General features: G+C 53.9%; 2 protein-coding genes and 1 non-coding gene across 5 annotated transcripts; all 3 read left to right on the forward strand.

Annotated features, from left to right (window-relative positions):
* The first annotated feature begins 2404 nt into the window (after nucleotides 1–2404).
* Nucleotides 2405–14055, forward strand: ATN1 (atrophin 1). Of its 3 annotated transcripts, none has more exons than XM_090272784.1 (10): nucleotides 2405–2552; nucleotides 6935–7128; nucleotides 7281–7418; nucleotides 7570–7683; nucleotides 8369–10368; nucleotides 10593–10815; nucleotides 11151–11847; nucleotides 12685–12828; nucleotides 13164–13344; nucleotides 13510–14055. In XM_090272784.1, the coding sequence occupies exons 2-10, from the start codon at nucleotides 7102–7104 to the stop codon at nucleotides 13541–13543; spliced, it is 3558 nt and encodes a 1185-aa protein (XP_090128910.1). In that variant the 5' UTR covers nucleotides 2405–2552; nucleotides 6935–7101; the 3' UTR covers nucleotides 13544–14055. The 3 variants fall into 3 exon arrangements, with proteins under 3 accessions (XP_090128910.1, XP_090128913.1, XP_090128911.1); XM_090272787.1 differs by having other exon boundaries at nucleotides 11154–11847; XM_090272785.1 differs by having other exon boundaries at nucleotides 8372–10368.
* Nucleotides 14056–14777: 722 nt separating this feature from the next.
* On the forward strand, nucleotides 14778–14840 carry LOC150011288 (U7 small nuclear RNA). Its single transcript, XR_016510964.1, has one exon. It is a non-coding gene; the product is annotated as a U7 small nuclear RNA (small nuclear RNA).
* Nucleotides 14841–14914: 74 nt separating this feature from the next.
* On the forward strand, nucleotides 14915–16602 carry CUNH12orf57 (chromosome unknown C12orf57 homolog). Its single transcript, XM_090272788.1, has 3 exons — nucleotides 14915–15159; nucleotides 15454–15630; nucleotides 16373–16602. Exons 1-3 carry the CDS (start codon nucleotides 15108–15110, stop codon nucleotides 16522–16524), a joined length of 381 nt encoding a protein of 126 aa, XP_090128914.1. The 5' UTR covers nucleotides 14915–15107; the 3' UTR covers nucleotides 16525–16602.
* Nucleotides 16603–16725: the final 123 nt, after the last annotated feature.

Below are 16725 nucleotides of genomic sequence, written 5' to 3' on the forward strand. Positions count from 1 at the left end.
AGGACACTGGGATGGGGGAGAGCATTAGGGGGTGGGGCAGAGCATTGGGGGGTTGGGGGGGAAATAGGGAGCTGGCCCAGTTTCTTGAAGGTCCTGAAGAAAAGGAAGGTGGGCATGGGGTGGAAAAGCGCCAACCAATTCAGGCGATTAAAGAGTGGTGATTCCTTCCTAGGCCAAGGAAGTCTTTTTGTTCAGGGTCCCCAGAGCTTTAGAATCTTTTTAGAGCTTTTGGGTATTTCTAGAACTTGGCTGAGTCTGGCCCAAGAGAATATGAGGCAAAACCTACTGAGTTGCTACAGAGCCAACCTCCTTCCTTTCCAGGCTAGTGGGATCCTGCCATTCAAGGTCCACCCTTGGCCTCTAGCTGTCCTGGCCTCACACATACCCTACCCGCACCCCAAATCTGGAGAGCTAGTGAGGGCTCCCAATCCATACTCCAGCTCCAGCTCTTCCTATTTCCCAGCCTCCCTCCCTCCCATTCTCTGGCCTTCCCAATCTCAGCTGCCAAAAACCAACCAGTGTCTTGGCGTCCTTTGTCCTGGGAGATGTTGCTGTTTAGTGTGGGGCCAGGGAGCCAGCCCAGAAGACACTGGTGGTGGACTGCTGGGTGTGCTGCCTTCAAGGCTGGAGACCGGGAATGGCTGGCAGACTGACAGTGTCAGAGGCTGCCTGGAGAGCAGTGGGAGAAGAAAGAGCCTTAGGCCTGTGATGAGGACTGTCTCCACATTAGAATGATTGGGATTGGGGGACCAGGGCACCTCAGTGCTTGGCTACTCTTTGAGCCTAATCCCCACCCCACCCCTTCCCTGGGCCCCAAGTGCCATTGGTGATGACTTTAATGGAGACACCACCAGACAGAGGGTCTGAGAATGGTGTCCCACTTCTATAAATTAATCTCTTCCCTACACTGGAGCTTGCCCTCCCCCATTTTTATCATTTCCTTCTCTTGCTTTTCCTTCCACTCTCTTGTCTTCTGCATCACTGACCTTCCCTCTTCCATGTTGCTCCCAAAGACCTCGCTTATCTTACATTTCCTTCCAATATTCTTTACCCATCCACACCCACTCCATTCTAACTACCTTGTCTTGCCAATCAAAATCATCCTCAGCTCTCTTGGAAAGCCCCTACCTCCAGAACCCAGCCATCCCTGTCCTCCATCCTCCTGTCCTACCCAGAACCTCAGCCCCCCCCGCCCCCCCTAGAAAATGCATCTGGCTCCATTTCTGTCATCCCTTCTTCAGGTTCCTTATGCTTTCCTTTCTCACTTCAAGCTGACATCCTTGAACTTGTCTCTCCCCAGCTTACCTTCATCACCCCCAAATTCTTGTATTTCCTATTCTTCTCCCAACACTAGTCACCTCCAAATTCTATTCTCTTCCAGAAACCCCATCTCCTTATATGTCTCCATTTTTTCAATTTCTTCCCCTCCTTATGACCCCAAACTTCCATCCCATTCCCCGTCATAACTGCCTCCCCAACCTTCCCCCTACATGTCTGCCACAGACGCTGTCACTCAAGCTTCTTTCATCTCTCATCACACAGGTCATTGCCCCCAAAGCCCCCATGTAGTTCCATCTTTTCAATCTCACCCCATTACCCCAATCTCTGCCTCATACCCACAACCTCCCACCCCACCTCAGCCACAGACCCCTTTTGCCCTCAAACTTATAACCCACAGCCCCTCCCTCCCTAGCCCTCTCCAGTGCCAGGCCCGCGGGCTCCCCACATTCCGCCTTGGCGAACCCCTCCCCGCGCCCCGGGCCCCCTCGGCCTCGGCCAACTCGCACAGCGCCTCCTCCTCTCCGATCCCCCTCCCCCCTCGCAGCTTGCCTGGCGCTCCCTCCCTCGCGTCTCCCTCCTGGCCCCTCTCTCCCCGTTCCTCCGCTCTCCCTCCTTCTCCCTCTTCCTCCCTTCTCCCATCCCCCTCTCCCAGGCTCCCTCCCTTCGCCGGCCGCTTTCCTGTGCGAGTCGCCGGACGCGCCGCCCAGCCCGCCCGCAGCCCCGCGTCGGGCCGGGACCCGGGCCAGGGGCCAGGACCCAGTGCGGGGGGCACTGTTGGCCTCGGGGAGGGGTTAGGAGGTGGAGAGGGAGACGACCGCCCTGGAAGGGGCGGGGGCCGCGGGCGGAGGCCTCCTAGGGGGCCGAGGGTAGCGCGAGTGCGGGCCGCTTTAGGCAGGCGCGGGCGGCGGGCGGGAGGCAGCGGGGCAGAGCCGCGCGGAGGGCCTCCGGGCCGCGGGGGCGAGCGGAGCGGCAGGGCGGGCTGCGCGGCCCCGCCATTCCGGGGACCGCGGGGAGGCAGCGGGCCTCGGGAGGGGCTGAGCGGGAGCCGGGATAGCGATTTGCTCCGGAGCCGGCGAGAGATCGGGGCCAGTCGGGGGAGAGGGGGATGGGGGTCGCCCTCCGAGGGGGTCGGGGCCGCCGCCGCCGGCGTCGCGGCGGCGACTGAAGCGGGAAGAGGAAAGGGGGGCGGGGAGCGGCCGCCGCCGCCCTCCGGAGACGCAGGATCCCTGAATCCCGCTTGGATCCAGCCAGCCGTCCCGAGCTACAACCAGGTAAGGTCTGCCGCCGCTCGGGCCTCGGGCACGCCCGGGTTCGGGCCCGCGGCTCCCAACCCCCACCCTCCCTCCCAGTTCCCCCTCCCGCCTCCGCCGCCGCCTCCATTTGTTATTTTCCCAATCGGGTCCCCCCACTGCGGGCACCGCCTGGCCAGAAGCTGGGGCTCGGAGTGGGGCCGGCCCCCGGAGGAGGGACGGGGGCCAGGGCACCCAGAGGATCGGGTAGGTTGGAGGTGGGAGGGCCTCAGGAGGAGGGCTGGTGGGGTAATAGAGGGTAGTTAGGACCCCGAGGTGGAGGGTTGATTGGGGATAAACGGGGGATACCCGTGAAGGGGCTTCGGGGCGAAGGCAAAAAGGAATTGGGGAGCTGGCAGAGAGGTGGAGTATAAGGTCTCCAGGAAAAGCCCCAAAGGCCCAGAACCCGGGTTTCCGAGCCCGGAGTTGGGGGTGATAGGTATGGAAAGGAAGTGGGAAATGGGGAAGGGGTGTGGTAGGTGGAAAGAGGGATTGTAGTAATGAAGGAGGAGAATGGAGCCTGGGGAAAGGACCAAGGAAGGGTTCACCTTTGAGAGTACCCCGAGGTGTTCCGGGGTGGGATTCGGAAGGCAATGCTTTTGTGATTCAATTTTCTTTCCCCTACTTCATATCACCTCTGGTCCTTTTTTTTTTTTTTCCCTCCCAGTTTCAGACAGAGCTACTTCTTGGAGAGGGGCATACTGGGGCCCAGTACTATGGGGTCATCCTAAAACTAATGGAGGGAGGAACACTGACTGAAGAGTTGGGAGAAGGGGTTTCTGGGAGGATGGAAACAGAGGAGAGAATTGGGCCATCTTGTAGGCACTCCAGACAAGTTGTCACCTCCACCTTCAGATTCCTAGGGTATCCCACTGCCCCTCTAGCTGTGGTTTTCTGTGGTGGGGGAGAGTCTTTATTACTATTTTGAGTTCAGAGATTTCCCTTTGTGCATGGGCTTATTTCTGCTGGGGTAGGAACTCTTAAGCTCTCTTTCCTGAGGGTACTTACTATAGGAGAGTAGGAGTTGCTTTGGCAACTGCAAGGGGAGTGGCTGGCAGATGGACCCCTGGGATGGACTCTTGAGGGGTAGGTTCTGCCATTTTTTTGCCATAGCAGTGAACCAGTGGATGTCCAATAGGTAGGGGTTCAGAGTGTTGGTTGGACCTCAGCCTTTGGCTATATCCTTAGGAGTGTTGTCTGGGTTCTGGAGAATGTTTCTGGTGTTGCTGGTGGATATGTTTCACAGGGGGTCCACCCCCTTGCGTCTAGCAGTCTGTTGGATACAGGTAGGTTGTTACTTGACAGTCATGGTGTTTCTCCAAGTCTCTCCCTCTAGGCATTGTGGGAGCGTGGAAATGCTCTGTTTGTTATACCATCTTTTAGTAGTTCTTTCTGACTCTGTCTCTTATTATTAGGGACTTTTTGTACACAGTAGTCTTTTTGCTTCTTCACACTGATATTCTTCCATTTTCTTAAACTTGAAATCTCCCTTCCCCAGTCAATCTTTTCCTCTTTCGACACAGTGACCCCTTCCCTCAGCTAACCTTTGACCTATTTCTCCGGCCTTGTAGGAATGGCTGGGCTCTCCAAGCCCATCTCAGGTGAGGGTGGCCCAGGCATAAGGGCTGTGGAACAGCCTGGTGCAGTGGAAATACTCTGGAACTGGAGCCAGGAGACCTGGGTCTAGTCCTGGCTGTACTTCTGTGACCTTGAGCAAGTCACTTGTTTCTTTGAGCCTCAGTTTCCTTGTAAAATGAAGGTGTTATAGATAAGATGATTTCTGAGGTCCCTCTGGCAATCTTGGATTCTCTGAAGGCTTAGGCCAGTGCACTGTTTATTTGCTGGTCTGGGCTGTATTGTTATCTAGCAGTTGCTTTGGACTGGTTTGTTAGTCTGGTAGATCCGGAACGATGGTGGGGGCTGGGCCAATGATCCTGAAATTCACTCTGCAAGCCCTTCCCAGAAAAGCCTTGTCCCTGTATTGTATTCCTTCGGACAGCCTTCTCATATTTCTCCTTTAATTTCCTTTTCTGTTTTTACTTAGAGACTCTTTCCCTATTTTCACTTTTCTACTTCCCTAGTCTGGTCTTTTATCATTTTCCTATTGCAGTAAGGCAATGAAGGTGAATGAGCTTTGTCTGTTGCCAGATACATAGTAGGTGCTCTATAAATGTTAGTTACAGTGACTGGCTACTAGGGCAAGATGGAGTGTAGTTTAGCTTGCTGGTGCTAAAACATGCCCCTGAGTCAGGTACAACCCTAACTGCTCTCACCTTGGCCCAGGATTACCTGCTTTTTTATGACTGCTTTTATCTTTCAAAGCTACTCATTTCTTATTTTATCAGATTTCAGCTGATTTTAAAAGTTGAGGTAGGGGGTGGGTCACAGTAGGATTGCTGCGGTACATTCATACATTTGTCTGACCTAGCTGTAACTGACTTGGTGAACATGGGTGGGGAGGAGAGATGGGTATTCTCTAGAGGGGTTGGCCAAGACACACCAGTCACAAATAGTCACCAGTGGTTGTGCTTTTGTTAAGATTGTTTTCCCCTTTTATTATTTGGGTTTTATTCTTTGGGTTTTTTGTGCTGACAGTATTTCCCTTCCTTCTTTCTTTTTAGAGATAGAGAAAGGGAGGGAGAAAGAAAGGGAGAGAAACATTGATGTGTGAGAGAAACATGGATCGGTTGCCTCTCGCATGCCCCCAACATGGGGCCTTCCCAGAAACCCAGGCGTGTGTCCTGACTAGGAATCAAACTGGCAGCCTTTTGGTTTGCAGTCCGGCGCTCAACCCACTGAACCACACCAGCCAGGGAAGACAATATTTTCAAATCACTCTACACAACAAAAATGTGGTAATAGTTGTAATTGAGGAAAAATGGCTGGTTTACTGGGCAGAGCATCATTTGTAAGTTCAGAAGACCTGGGGCTCTGTCCAGCTATTTTGTTACTCTAAGCAAATTCTTATTAAGTTTCCTGGAAAGGTTAGGCTCACCCCTCACTACCTGCCTCGGTATGGTTCAGTGGAAGTGAGTGAGAAGTAATTACTTTGAATCCTTGGGGAAAATATGATCTAGGATGTGGAAATGCCACTTGCCTAGCCAGGCCTCCTAACTCAAAACAGGCAGGTAAGCTTACTCTGTTCCCACTGAGGCTCCCAGCACTTCATCCAAGAAGACCTATTAAGTTAGTGGGTTTAAAGGTCAAAATAAGAACAGAACACCCATATATACATGACATTAGTGGGGAATATAGAAAGGAAGAGAACAGTAACAAGATAACTTTTTTTAAAGATCATATGGTCAGTAGTATGGAAAGATACAACTCTTAGCAAAAAATACAAACCAGTGCAAATGAAAATAGCTGACCATGTAGATACAGATATAGATAATCTATGAGGAGGTGTGTGTCCTCATCTAAGCCAGGTGACTCACAAAAGTTTGTAAATTTACACTATGTGCTCACTGATATTCACTGATTTGGTTGGCAAAGTGAAAAATTCTCCCTTTTCCTCTAGCCTTCAGGAACCCATGTACTAGAGAGAGGGTCTTTGTGGTGCTCTCAAAAGTGAAGTTCTGCTCTTTAGAGATACCTGGATTTGGTGTTGGGATTGGTAGAGTTGTGTGCCTTTGCATTGCAGAATGGGACAGTCTTTTCCCACCTCTTCTGATGTGAAAAAAGATTCTTTTTTACCTCTGGGACTGATCTAGTGTCTTCTGAAGATTAATCATGCCAACTTCTGATGAGAATATAGCAAAGTATAGAAGAAAGAACATGGGCTTTGAAATCAGGGAGTGGTGGGCTTGATTCTGGTGCTGTCACTGGTTCCTCACTGGATATTATCACATGAAGTTGGCAAGTCAGAATCACAATCTTTGAGCCTCAGTTTTATCACCTATATAATGGGAATAATAAGAACACTTACTTTTCAGGGTTGGTTGTTAAATATTAAATTGTGTATGTAAGGATTTGACATAAAGAAGGTACTCAATAAATTAGTTAATACTTGAGCTATGTTTCTTTATGCTGCTTTCTAAAGCCCTGTGGAATTCATGTGTGCACAAATATTTCCTAGGGATAGTGAAGGGTAAAATAGTGTCATCTCTAGAATTGGGGTTCATAGATACATCAGAGTTTTATAGCCTTCCCCAGGGATGAAAGAGATGATATTGTGAACAGAGTCTCCTTCACTTGTAGATAGCTGGGTAGCCCATGGGGTAAGCCAGAGATATGTTACGGGGCCTGTACCTTCTTGACCGAAAGGCCTAGGGCTGGGCCACTTGCTCAGCCTCTGGACAAGCACAGTGCTCACCCTTTCAGACTCTATTCCCTGATTTGGAGACTTTGATGGTCTTTTCTAACAGGCTTCACTGAAAACAAATCCTGCAAGTTCCAGGTGCCTGCACTGGAAACTTGGAGATCCTGCTTCCTGCTGCCCAGGCCACAGCTGTGGGGAACTTGGGGTGAAGCAGAGAAGTTTCTGTATTCAGCTGCCCAGGCAGAGGAGAATGGGGTCTCCACAGCCTGAAGAATGAAGACACGACAGAATAAAGACTCAGTGAGTGACAGCTTCATTGAGAGACATGAAAGATTAGGGGCAGGGAAGCTAGTGGGGAAGGGCCTGGAGAGAAAGAATAGAAATAAGGCGCATCCGAAAGGTAGGTGAAATGTAAAAAAAACCTTTTTATTGTTTTCTTTCTTTTCCCTCAGATGTCAATGAGGAGTGGACGGAAGAAAGAGGCCCCTGGGCCCCGGGAAGAACTGAGATCGAGGGGCCGGGCCTCCCCTGGAGGGGTCAGCACATCTAGCAGTGATGGCAAAGCCGAGAAGTCTAGGCAGACAGCCAAGGTATTCTGTCCTGAGGTCCTCCCACAGGATGCTCAGACGCTGGGGCTGAGGTTGTGTGTGTGTGTGTTGTGGGGGAACTTCCTGTCTGGCACAGGGTCATGGTGGAGGCTTGGGAGGTACAAGACAAGAATTTTCTCTTTCTCTCTAACAGAAGGCACGAGTCGAGGAAGCCTCCACCCCAAAGGTCAGCAAGCAGGGCCGGAGTGAGGAGATCTCAGAGAGTGAAAGTGAGGAGACCAACGCACCAAAAAAGCCCAAAACTGAGGTGGGATACCCTTGCAGCCACCCTGACCCGTCTTCTGACTGTTCTTTCCCCCATACTTCCTTTCATTCAGGATTCCTATTTTAATCTCACCTGAGATATGAAAAGAGTCATATCCTAGTGCTTATTAAAGTGGTGCTGTCTGTAATATACCAGACAGTTCTCTAGGGCTTTGACTAGGCTGGGTCAAAGGGGACTGGAAGTGTGGAGGAGCCTAGCCTATCCTTTCCTAGGACCTGAGTTTCAGGAAGGGGTTGGGGAGGAGGTGAAGGGTGAGAAGTCTTACTGGAAGGAACAGATAAATCATAAGGAAATTGCAGAGGTGGTCCTTTTAAGAACCAAGGGTTTCTGGGATGTTAACGGGGTAAAGGAGTTGAGAGGAGGGTGGATATAAGCTGGTGGAAGACAGGGATTTGGGTTCAGCTGTGGATAGGGAGAGGGACACTTGAGGAAGGACTAGGGTTTTACAAGAAGGGAAACAAGACTAACTGCTAGCGGGCAGCTGAGAATGCAGGGAGAGTGGTGGAATCCAGAGATGGTAGGGAAGTGGGCTTGAGTAAGAGTATTCATGCACTGTGGCACTATGGTGTGCCGAGAGGAGGAAATGGTTTTGTGCCAGGGAGGCCCCAATCCTAGGGGAAGCAAGAAGGGACAGGAAAGGGGGAAAAAGACCCTTCCTTTTCTGCAGCAGGAGCTCCCTCGACCACAGTCCCCCTCGGATCTGGACAGCTTAGATGGGCGGAGCCTCAATGATGATGGCAGCAGTGACCCGAGGGATATAGACCAGGATAACCGAAGCACGTCCCCCAGCATCTACAGCCCTGGAAGTGTTGAGAATGACTCCGACTCGTCTTCTGGCCTGTCCCAGGGCCCAGCCCGCCCCTACCACCCACCTCCGCTCTTTCCTCCCTCCCCTCCACCGCCAGACAGCAACCCCCGACAGCCAGAGCCTGGTTTTGAACCCCATTCTTCTGTGACACCCACTGGATATCATGCTCCCATGGAACCCCCTGCATCTCGGATGTTCCAGGCTCCTCCTGGGGCCCATCCCCCTCATCCACAGCTCTATCCTGGGGGTGCTGGTGGAGGGGTTTTGTCTGGACCCCCAATGGGTCCCAAGGGCGGAGGGGCTGCCTCTTCAGTGGGGGCCCCTAGTGGGGGTAAGCAGCACCCCCCACCCACCACCCCCATTTCAATATCAAGCTCTGGGGCTGGTGGTGTTCCCCCAACAAAGCTTCCTAACACTCCAGTGGGTGGTGGAAACTTACCCTCTGCTCCACCACCAGCCACCTTCCCCCATGTGACACCAAACCTGCCTCCCCCACCTGCTCTGAGACCCCTTAACAATGCATCAGCCTCTCCTCCTGGGCTCGGGGCCCAGCCACTACCTGGGCATCTGCCCTCTCCCCATGCCATGGGGCAGGGTATGGGTGGACTTCCTCCTGGCCCAGAGAAGGGCCCCACTCTTGCTCCCTCACCCCACCCTCTGCCCCCTGCTTCCTCCTCTTCTGCCCCAGCCCCCCCCATGAGATATCCTTATTCATCCTCTAGTAGTAGCTCTGCAGCAGCCTCCTCTTCCAGTTCTTCATCTGCTTCTGCCTCTGCCTCCCAATACCCAGCTTCCCAGGCACTGCCCAGTTATCCCCACTCCTTCCCTCCCCCAACAAGCCTCTCTGTCTCTAATCAGCCACCCAAGTATACTCAGCCCTCTCTCCCATCCCAGGCTGTGTGGAGCCAGGGTCCTCCACCACCCCCTCCCTATGGCCGCCTCTTAGCCAACAGCAATACCCACCCCGGCCCCTTCCCTCCTTCTACTGGAGGACAGTCCACTGCCCACCCACCAGCCCCAACACACCACCATCACCACCAGCAACAACAGCAACAGCAGCAGCAACAACATCACGGAAGCTCTGGGCCCCCTCCACCTGGAGCATATCCCCACCCCCTGGAGAGCAGTAATTCCCATCATGCACACCCTTACGCCATGTCTCCCTCCCTGGGCTCTCTGAGGCCCTACCCACCAGGGCCAGCACACCTGCCCCCACCTCACAGCCAGGTGTCTTACAGCCAAGCAGGCCCCAATGGTCCCCCAGCCTCTTCCTCCTCTTCCAACTCTTCCTCCTCCTCTCAAGGGTCCTACCCATGTTCACACCCTTCTCCTTCCCAGGGGCCCCAAGGGGCGCCCTACCCCTTCCCACCGGTACCTCCTGTCACCACCTCCTCGGCTACACTTTCCACAGTCATCGCCACAGTGGCTTCCTCGCCAGCAGGCTACAAAACAGCCTCCCCACCTGGGCCCCCACCGTATGGAAAGAGAGCCCAGTCCCCAGGGGCGTACAAGACAGCCACCCCACCGGGATACAAGCCAGGGTCACCGCCCTCCTTCCGAACGGGGACCCCACCAGGCTACCGAGGCGCCTCGCCGCCCTCAGGCCCAGGGACCTTCAAGCCAGGCTCGCCCACGGTGGGGCCTGGGCCATCCCTGCCGCCTGCGGGGTCTTCAGGCCTGGCATCCCTGCCACCACCGCCTGCTGGCCCGGCCTCAGGGCCGCCCCTGAGTGCCACGCAGATCAAACAGGAGCCAGCTGAGGAATATGAGACCCCCGAGAGCCCAGTGCCCACGGCCCGCAGCCCCTCTCCCCCTCCCAAAGTGGTAGACGTTCCCAGCCACGCCAGTCAGTCGGCCAGGTGAGTGGGGCGCGGGCCCCTGGTCCTAGGATGGGGAACAGCGAAGGGGTGACGGAGAAAGGAGGCGGTATGGAGGGAGGGGTGTTTTCGTTTTTGCGGTGCTTTTTAAAGTATTGCAGACCCTCGCTCCTTCCCAGCCTGCGGGGGCTGACTGGGCCGGAGTCACCGCGAGGCCGGGGCCGCTCCCAGGGTCTAAGCGTGCGCGCTGCCTCCACACCCGGCAGGTTCAACAAACACCTGGACCGCGGCTTTAACTCGTGCGCGCGCAGCGACTTGTACTTTGTGCCACTGGAGGGCTCCAAGCTGGCCAAGAAACGGGCCGACCTGGTGGAGAAGGTGAGGCGCGAGGCCGAGCAGCGAGCGCGCGAAGAAAAGGAGCGGGAGCGCGAGCGGGAACGCGAGAAAGAGCGGGAGCGCGAGAAGGAGCGCGAGCTCGAACGGAGCATGGTAAGTGCGTCACCACGTGCGCCCCCCCCCCCCCCCGCCCCGCCTCGCCTTAGGTCTCTACGCCGCGTTCTGAGGCTCGAGGGGTGGGGTGTCATTGCGCCACCTCTTGGAGAGGAGGAGGCATTGCAGCCTAAGATGGAGACCGAAGGATTCCTGTCCAAGGAATACCTGCCTGGGTTGTGGGAAGGAGAGCTCAGGTCAAACTATCTGTGGATTGTAAGGTGTTTAGGGAAGTTCCTGGTAGGCTGCATTCAGCTGCTGAGGTAAATGAGGAGCTTAGGACTGGTCACCTTTTTACAGAGCTGCTCTTTCTGACTCTTCTTTGTACTCCACAGAAGTTGGCGCAGGAGGGACGTGCTCCAGTGGAGTGTCCATCTCTCGGCCCTGTACCCCATCGCCCTCCGTTTGAGCCAGGCAGTGCTGTGGCTACAGTGCCACCCTACCTGGGTCCTGACACTCCAGCCCTGCGCACTCTCAGTGAATATGCCCGGCCCCACGTCATGTCTCCTGGCAATCGCAACCACCCGTTCTACGTGCCGTTGGGGGCAGTGGACCCGGGGCTCCTGGGTTACAATGTCCCAGCCCTCTACAGCAGTGACCCAGCAGCCCGGGAGAGGGAGCGGGAAGCCCGAGAACGAGACCTCCGTGACCGTCTCAAGCCTGGCTTCGAGGTGAAGCCCAGTGAGCTGGAACCCCTACATGGGGTTCCTGGGCCAGGCCTGGATCCCTTTCCCCGACATGGGGGCCTGGCTCTGCAGCCTGGCCCGCCTGGCCTGCACCCTTTCCCCTTTCATCCGAGCCTGGGGCCCCTCGAGAGGGAACGTCTGGCGCTGGCCGCTGGGCCAGCCCTGCGGCCTGACATGTCCTATGCAGAGCGTCTGGCAGCTGAGAGGCAGCATGCAGAAAGGGTGGCAGCCTTGGGCAATGACCCACTGGCCCGGCTGCAGATGCTCAATGTGACCCCCCATCACCACCAGCACTCCCACATCCACTCTCACCTGCACCTCCACCAGCAGGATGCCATCCATGCAGGTGAGACTCCTACTTCCTTCCTTGATCATTTGGGGCCGCCTTGTCCCCCAGTAAGTGATTGGGCTCTTTTGTTCCTCAAGTCAGGACTTCCCTGTCTGCCATGAGCCTCTCTCTTGAGTGCTGCCCTGATCTTTGTCTCCCTGTCATCCACCAGCCTGTCACCTCATACCCTAGTGTTGCCACAAAGACTATTTCTCACACCCCTATCCTCTTCAGAGTCGAGCCTCCCACCCATGATAGAGGCTCATGCTGGAAACCTTTGAGAGAGCACCACCTTTCTGCCATTACAGCTCTGCACATACCTGTCTCCTTGCTTCTCTAGATTCAACTCTGTTGTGGTTTCTTGCCAACTTCTCCCAGCTGGAGGTCTTTTACATTCCTCCCCGTTCCTGTGCCTTTTCAAAAAGAGCCTTGTACTGGTGGTTGTGGGTATCCTAGATGATAATGAGCTTACTCTCCCTTCACTATATTTCTTATTGCCCAATCTAGCCTTATACTCATGTTCATTCCAACATCTCTTGAGCCTCTTCTCTCTTTAACCTCTGTTCTCTTCCTGTCTCATTTTCTAAACTTTCTATTCTCTTTCATCTCCTCTAAGCAGTCCACTTCTCTTTCCTTTTCCTCAGACCCCTCTGACAACTGTAATGTGCCCTCTGCCATCAGTATGTTCCTCTTCTAGTAGTGTCTCATGCTGCCTCTTGTGTCTTCTTGTTCTACTCTGGATCGCCCTGTGTTTGATTTCCCATCTCTCTTCACAGGCTTGGATCCCTTCAGCTACATGGATGGTTTTCCCCAAACCTGCCTTCTGGTGACACATTTCTCTTCTCTATCCTTCAGCCTCTGCCTCGGTGCACCCTCTCATTGACCCCCTGGCCTCAGGGTCTCACCTTACCCGGATACCCTACCCAGCTGGAGCCCTCCCCAACCCCCTTCTTCCTCACCCTCTGCACGAGAACGAAGTTCTTCGTCACCAGCTCTTTGGTAAGGATGGAGGTCGGAGATTGGGAAGGTCTAATGAGACAAGGGCAGAAAGGAATTTGAGTGGTGGGATTGTCCTAGTTGGGCTTGGGAAGGGATGAGGAGGTACCCAGAGGAACTGGAAATGGGAGTAGGCCCTGCCCAAGAGAGGCATAGGTTTTAATGCCAGGCTAAGAAGTTTGAATCCTAACTCCACAACTGGCGTTTTGCAGGACTGGCTGTTACCCAACATTTTTAGCTTCAGTTTCCTCTGTACATAAAATGGTTGGCTATCTCCTAGCTCAGAATAGGCATCAGTACCCCATCAATTATGTGCCCCCTGCCCTTTTTGCCTACAGCTGCTCCTTACCGGGACCTGCCAGCTTCCCTCTCTGCCCCGATGTCAGCAGCTCATCAGCTGCAGGCCATGCACGCGCAGTCCGCTGAGCTTCAGCGCTTGGCACTAGAGCAGCAGCAGTGGTTGCACGCCCATCATCCACTGCACAGTGTGCCACTACCTGCCCAGGAGGACTACTACAGGTACTACCAGGCACCCCTAGTTAGGAGTGAAGGGATGTAAGCCTGGGGTGTGGGGGAGTGGGAATAGTACAACTAGTCTCCTGGGGGAGGGATCCCCTCCACCATCCTCTGGGAGAGGGGTCAGGTCAATCTCTCATCTCTGTTCTGCACCTTATCTCCCCCCAGTCACCTGAAAAAGGAAAGTGACAAGCCGCTGTAAACCTGCAATCAACAGCAGCCATGGCCTGAGTGTGCACCTGGACCTTGGAGCTCTCCCTCCCAGCCTGCCATCCAGAGCGAGGAGGGGTGCTGCTCAGTTGCAGGGGCAGCTTGGTGGAGGGAGGGAGGAAGGGACAGATGGAAGGCCAAGGCTCCTGTGGTGTGCAGAGGTGGGGAGGGGGTGGGGGCAGAAAGCGCACAGTATCTTGGACCAGGTCCTTCTTCCTTGCCCCCCCTGCTCTCTTCCTCTCCCATGCCCCATCCCTGTGGCCACCACGCCCTCCCCCACCTCGTTGGTGTGATTATTTCATCTGTTAGATGTGGCTGTTTTTGCGTAGCATTGTGTGCCGCCCCTTCCCCTCCCCAGTCCCTGTGTGCGCGCCCCTTCTGCGATGTATGCTCCTTGCCTCTGCCCCACATTAATAATTTATATATAAATATCTATATGACGCTCTTTAAAAAACATCCCAACCAAAACCAACCAAACAAAACATCCTCACAACTCCCCAGGAAGATGGCTGTGACTCGTTATTTGCGGGCTCTGGGGGCGGGGCCTCAAGAGAGACCAGCTGGGAAGTTGGAAAGGACGAGCCATTTGAAAGAACTGGGTGGACAGTTGGAGAGGGTACTACTGAAGCTAGACCCCTCCTTCCTCCCAAGGCTGGGAAGTCAGGCCTGGAAAAGGCACACCTCTGCCAAGGTCAGGTCTAGGAAATGCTCAAACTTTAGGCGGTTCTGCTACTGCTCTGACAGCTAGGAGCCACCAGTCTGAATCCTTTCTGTAGAACAGTTTGAGACGGTTATGAAGTGGGGGCCGTAGACTGAATCCAGGAGTCTACCCTGTGGTTTGAGAAGAATTTCAAATACCTGGAAGGAAAGAGAAACGAGAGGGCGTAACGCTGCAGCACCAGTTCCTAAGCAGGCCCTTTAAGGAAAGTGCGAGAGCGGTTTTACCTCCAAGCTTTTACAGCTGCGAATCACTGTCTCCGTTCTTTAAGGGTGTGGCTAACTTCTTTCAGCCAATCAGCATCGGTCTAATTTGCATAAACTCGAACCAAACGTTCGCAAACTCCAAAAGTGAATGATACAAGTTCCTTAGACTAGTGTTTTTCCTTCTGAATGTTACAGTGTACCTCGTTTATGCAGTAATAAGTATTAGGAAAAGCCACTCTGAGCTCACCCTCACCAATAGTGGAGTTCATGGATATCCCATGTTCTTTCCAGGCGACTTCCTGTAGTGCTTACAGCTCTTTTTGAATTTGTCTAGTAGGTCTTCCTGTCTTTACCGGAAGACCCACTATTACGTGTTATGTTCAACAATAGAACGAATTGTTCATAACAACTTCTTTTTTTTTATTAAGCATTTGAACCTTCAAATATGTTTTCGAGTGTTTTGACTATTTAGGAGTTAATAGTAAAAGGTCTTAAAGTTACGCTGTAAGAACTTCCGGTAGTGGCCATTGTCGTTTTCCTTTCTTGATCTGCCTGGAGATTCCTATCGGAGACGTTCCATTCTTTTTCTCTGAGCATTTCCTTGGTTGTGCTGTGTTTGTAACTATTGCACTATGGCGTCTGCCTCGGCCCAACCTGCTGCCCTGAGCGCCGAACAGGCCAAGGGTGAGGAGCGTTCTTGTCACCGGGTGGGCTGCCTGCCGGAGGAGGGTGCGGGCGGAGGATAACAGCGAGAGCTGTGTTTGCATCGCCGGGTGACGGAGAATGCGGTACCATCCTTTCCCCTCCTCTAAGAAGGGTACCTTAGAGCGAGGGATTCCGGGCCGTGTTTATCGGGTTACTACGGCTGCAGTTCACTAATTAATTCCCTGCCCTCTTCCTTGCTCTGTCGGCTGGGCCTGCTGGCAATGCTCCGGTGTCTACCCTGGGACGCCACCCTGGGTTGCATGTGCCACACAGTGGTCCTGGCCGAGGTGATCCAGGCGTTCTCGGCCCCTGAGAACGCCGTACGCATGGACGAGGCTCGAGACAATGCGTGCAACGACATGGGCAAGATGCTGCAATTCGTGCTGCCGGTGGCCACACAGATTCAGCAGGAGGTTATCAAAGCCTATGGCTTCAGCTGCGACGGGGAAGGTGGGCCGGACGGGAAGGAGGGTGCTTGTGGTGTAGTGAATCTGGGAGAAAGGGTGCTGGATTAGTTTGGTCCCTGAGCTGTCGTCTCCCTTCTCGCCACACGGCGGCACCCACAATCTAACAGTATTGGCACTGAGAGCCTAGGGTCTTCTCTGAACTGTGCCAGGTGAAGTCCTAAGTGCATTTTGTAGTTACTATTAGTTATACTATTACTCCATTTTAAGGTGATGGAACAGACCCTTGTAGTAAGCTAAGTCCTGCAGGTCACAGTAGAGCTGGACCTGAACCCTGTTCTGGAAGCTTTTAGTGAGATGTCTGCATGACGACTTCAGGCTTTTGCAGCCCCTCCAAGATGTTTCAGCTAATCTGTACTTGAGGGTTGGAAGCTCAGTTTCTTTGATGAGCTCTGACTTAGGTCAGTTGGCCCATGGCCCTCCTGTGTTGTGGTTATAGACATGGGATCTTGTGGGTGTTCATAGTTTGGGTTCCTAGGACTAAATTGCTAAAATTGTTCATCTGATAGTGAGAAGTCACTGCATCCCATGTAGCAGTGCCCTGTGTAGACCAGGAAGTGGTTGATCCAAACCTCACAGGGCAAAGGCCTTGCATGTGCCTTGTTTTGCAGGCAGCTACCTGGCCAGATGGGGAGAAGCCAGGGATTCATATTCAAGCTACCCCCTTCCTTGTCTTGGGCACCTCCATTCCCTGGGGTTGTGGGTTGACGCTCAGATCCCCCTTGCAGGTGTACTTAAGTTTGCCCGCTTGGTCAAGTCTTACGAAGCCCAGGATCCTGAGATTGCCAGCCTGTCGGGCAAGCTGAAGGCGCTGTTCCTGCCGCCCATGACACTGCCGCCCCACGGGCCTGCTTCAGGTGGTAGCGTTGCTGCCTCTTGAGGGTTGACCTCCCCTGTGACACTTACTGGGAAGGGAAATCTTGATGTCTCAAAGGATAATAAACATGCCTTTGACTTAGCCTCATTGTCAATCTTTTGTGACCTGACCCGCCTCCTGGTCCCAGATTCCCTCTGCCATTCCAGCTGCTCGTCTCCCTGTTCAGAGCCTTCCTGTACCCTTGCTGGGTCCAACCCTGTTATG

Source organism: Furipterus horrens, unplaced genomic scaffold (assembly GCF_987537825.1).
Source record: "Furipterus horrens unplaced genomic scaffold, mFurHor1.1.pri manual_scaffold_4, whole genome shotgun sequence".
Classification (NCBI taxonomy): domain Eukaryota; kingdom Metazoa; phylum Chordata; class Mammalia; order Chiroptera; family Furipteridae; genus Furipterus; species Furipterus horrens.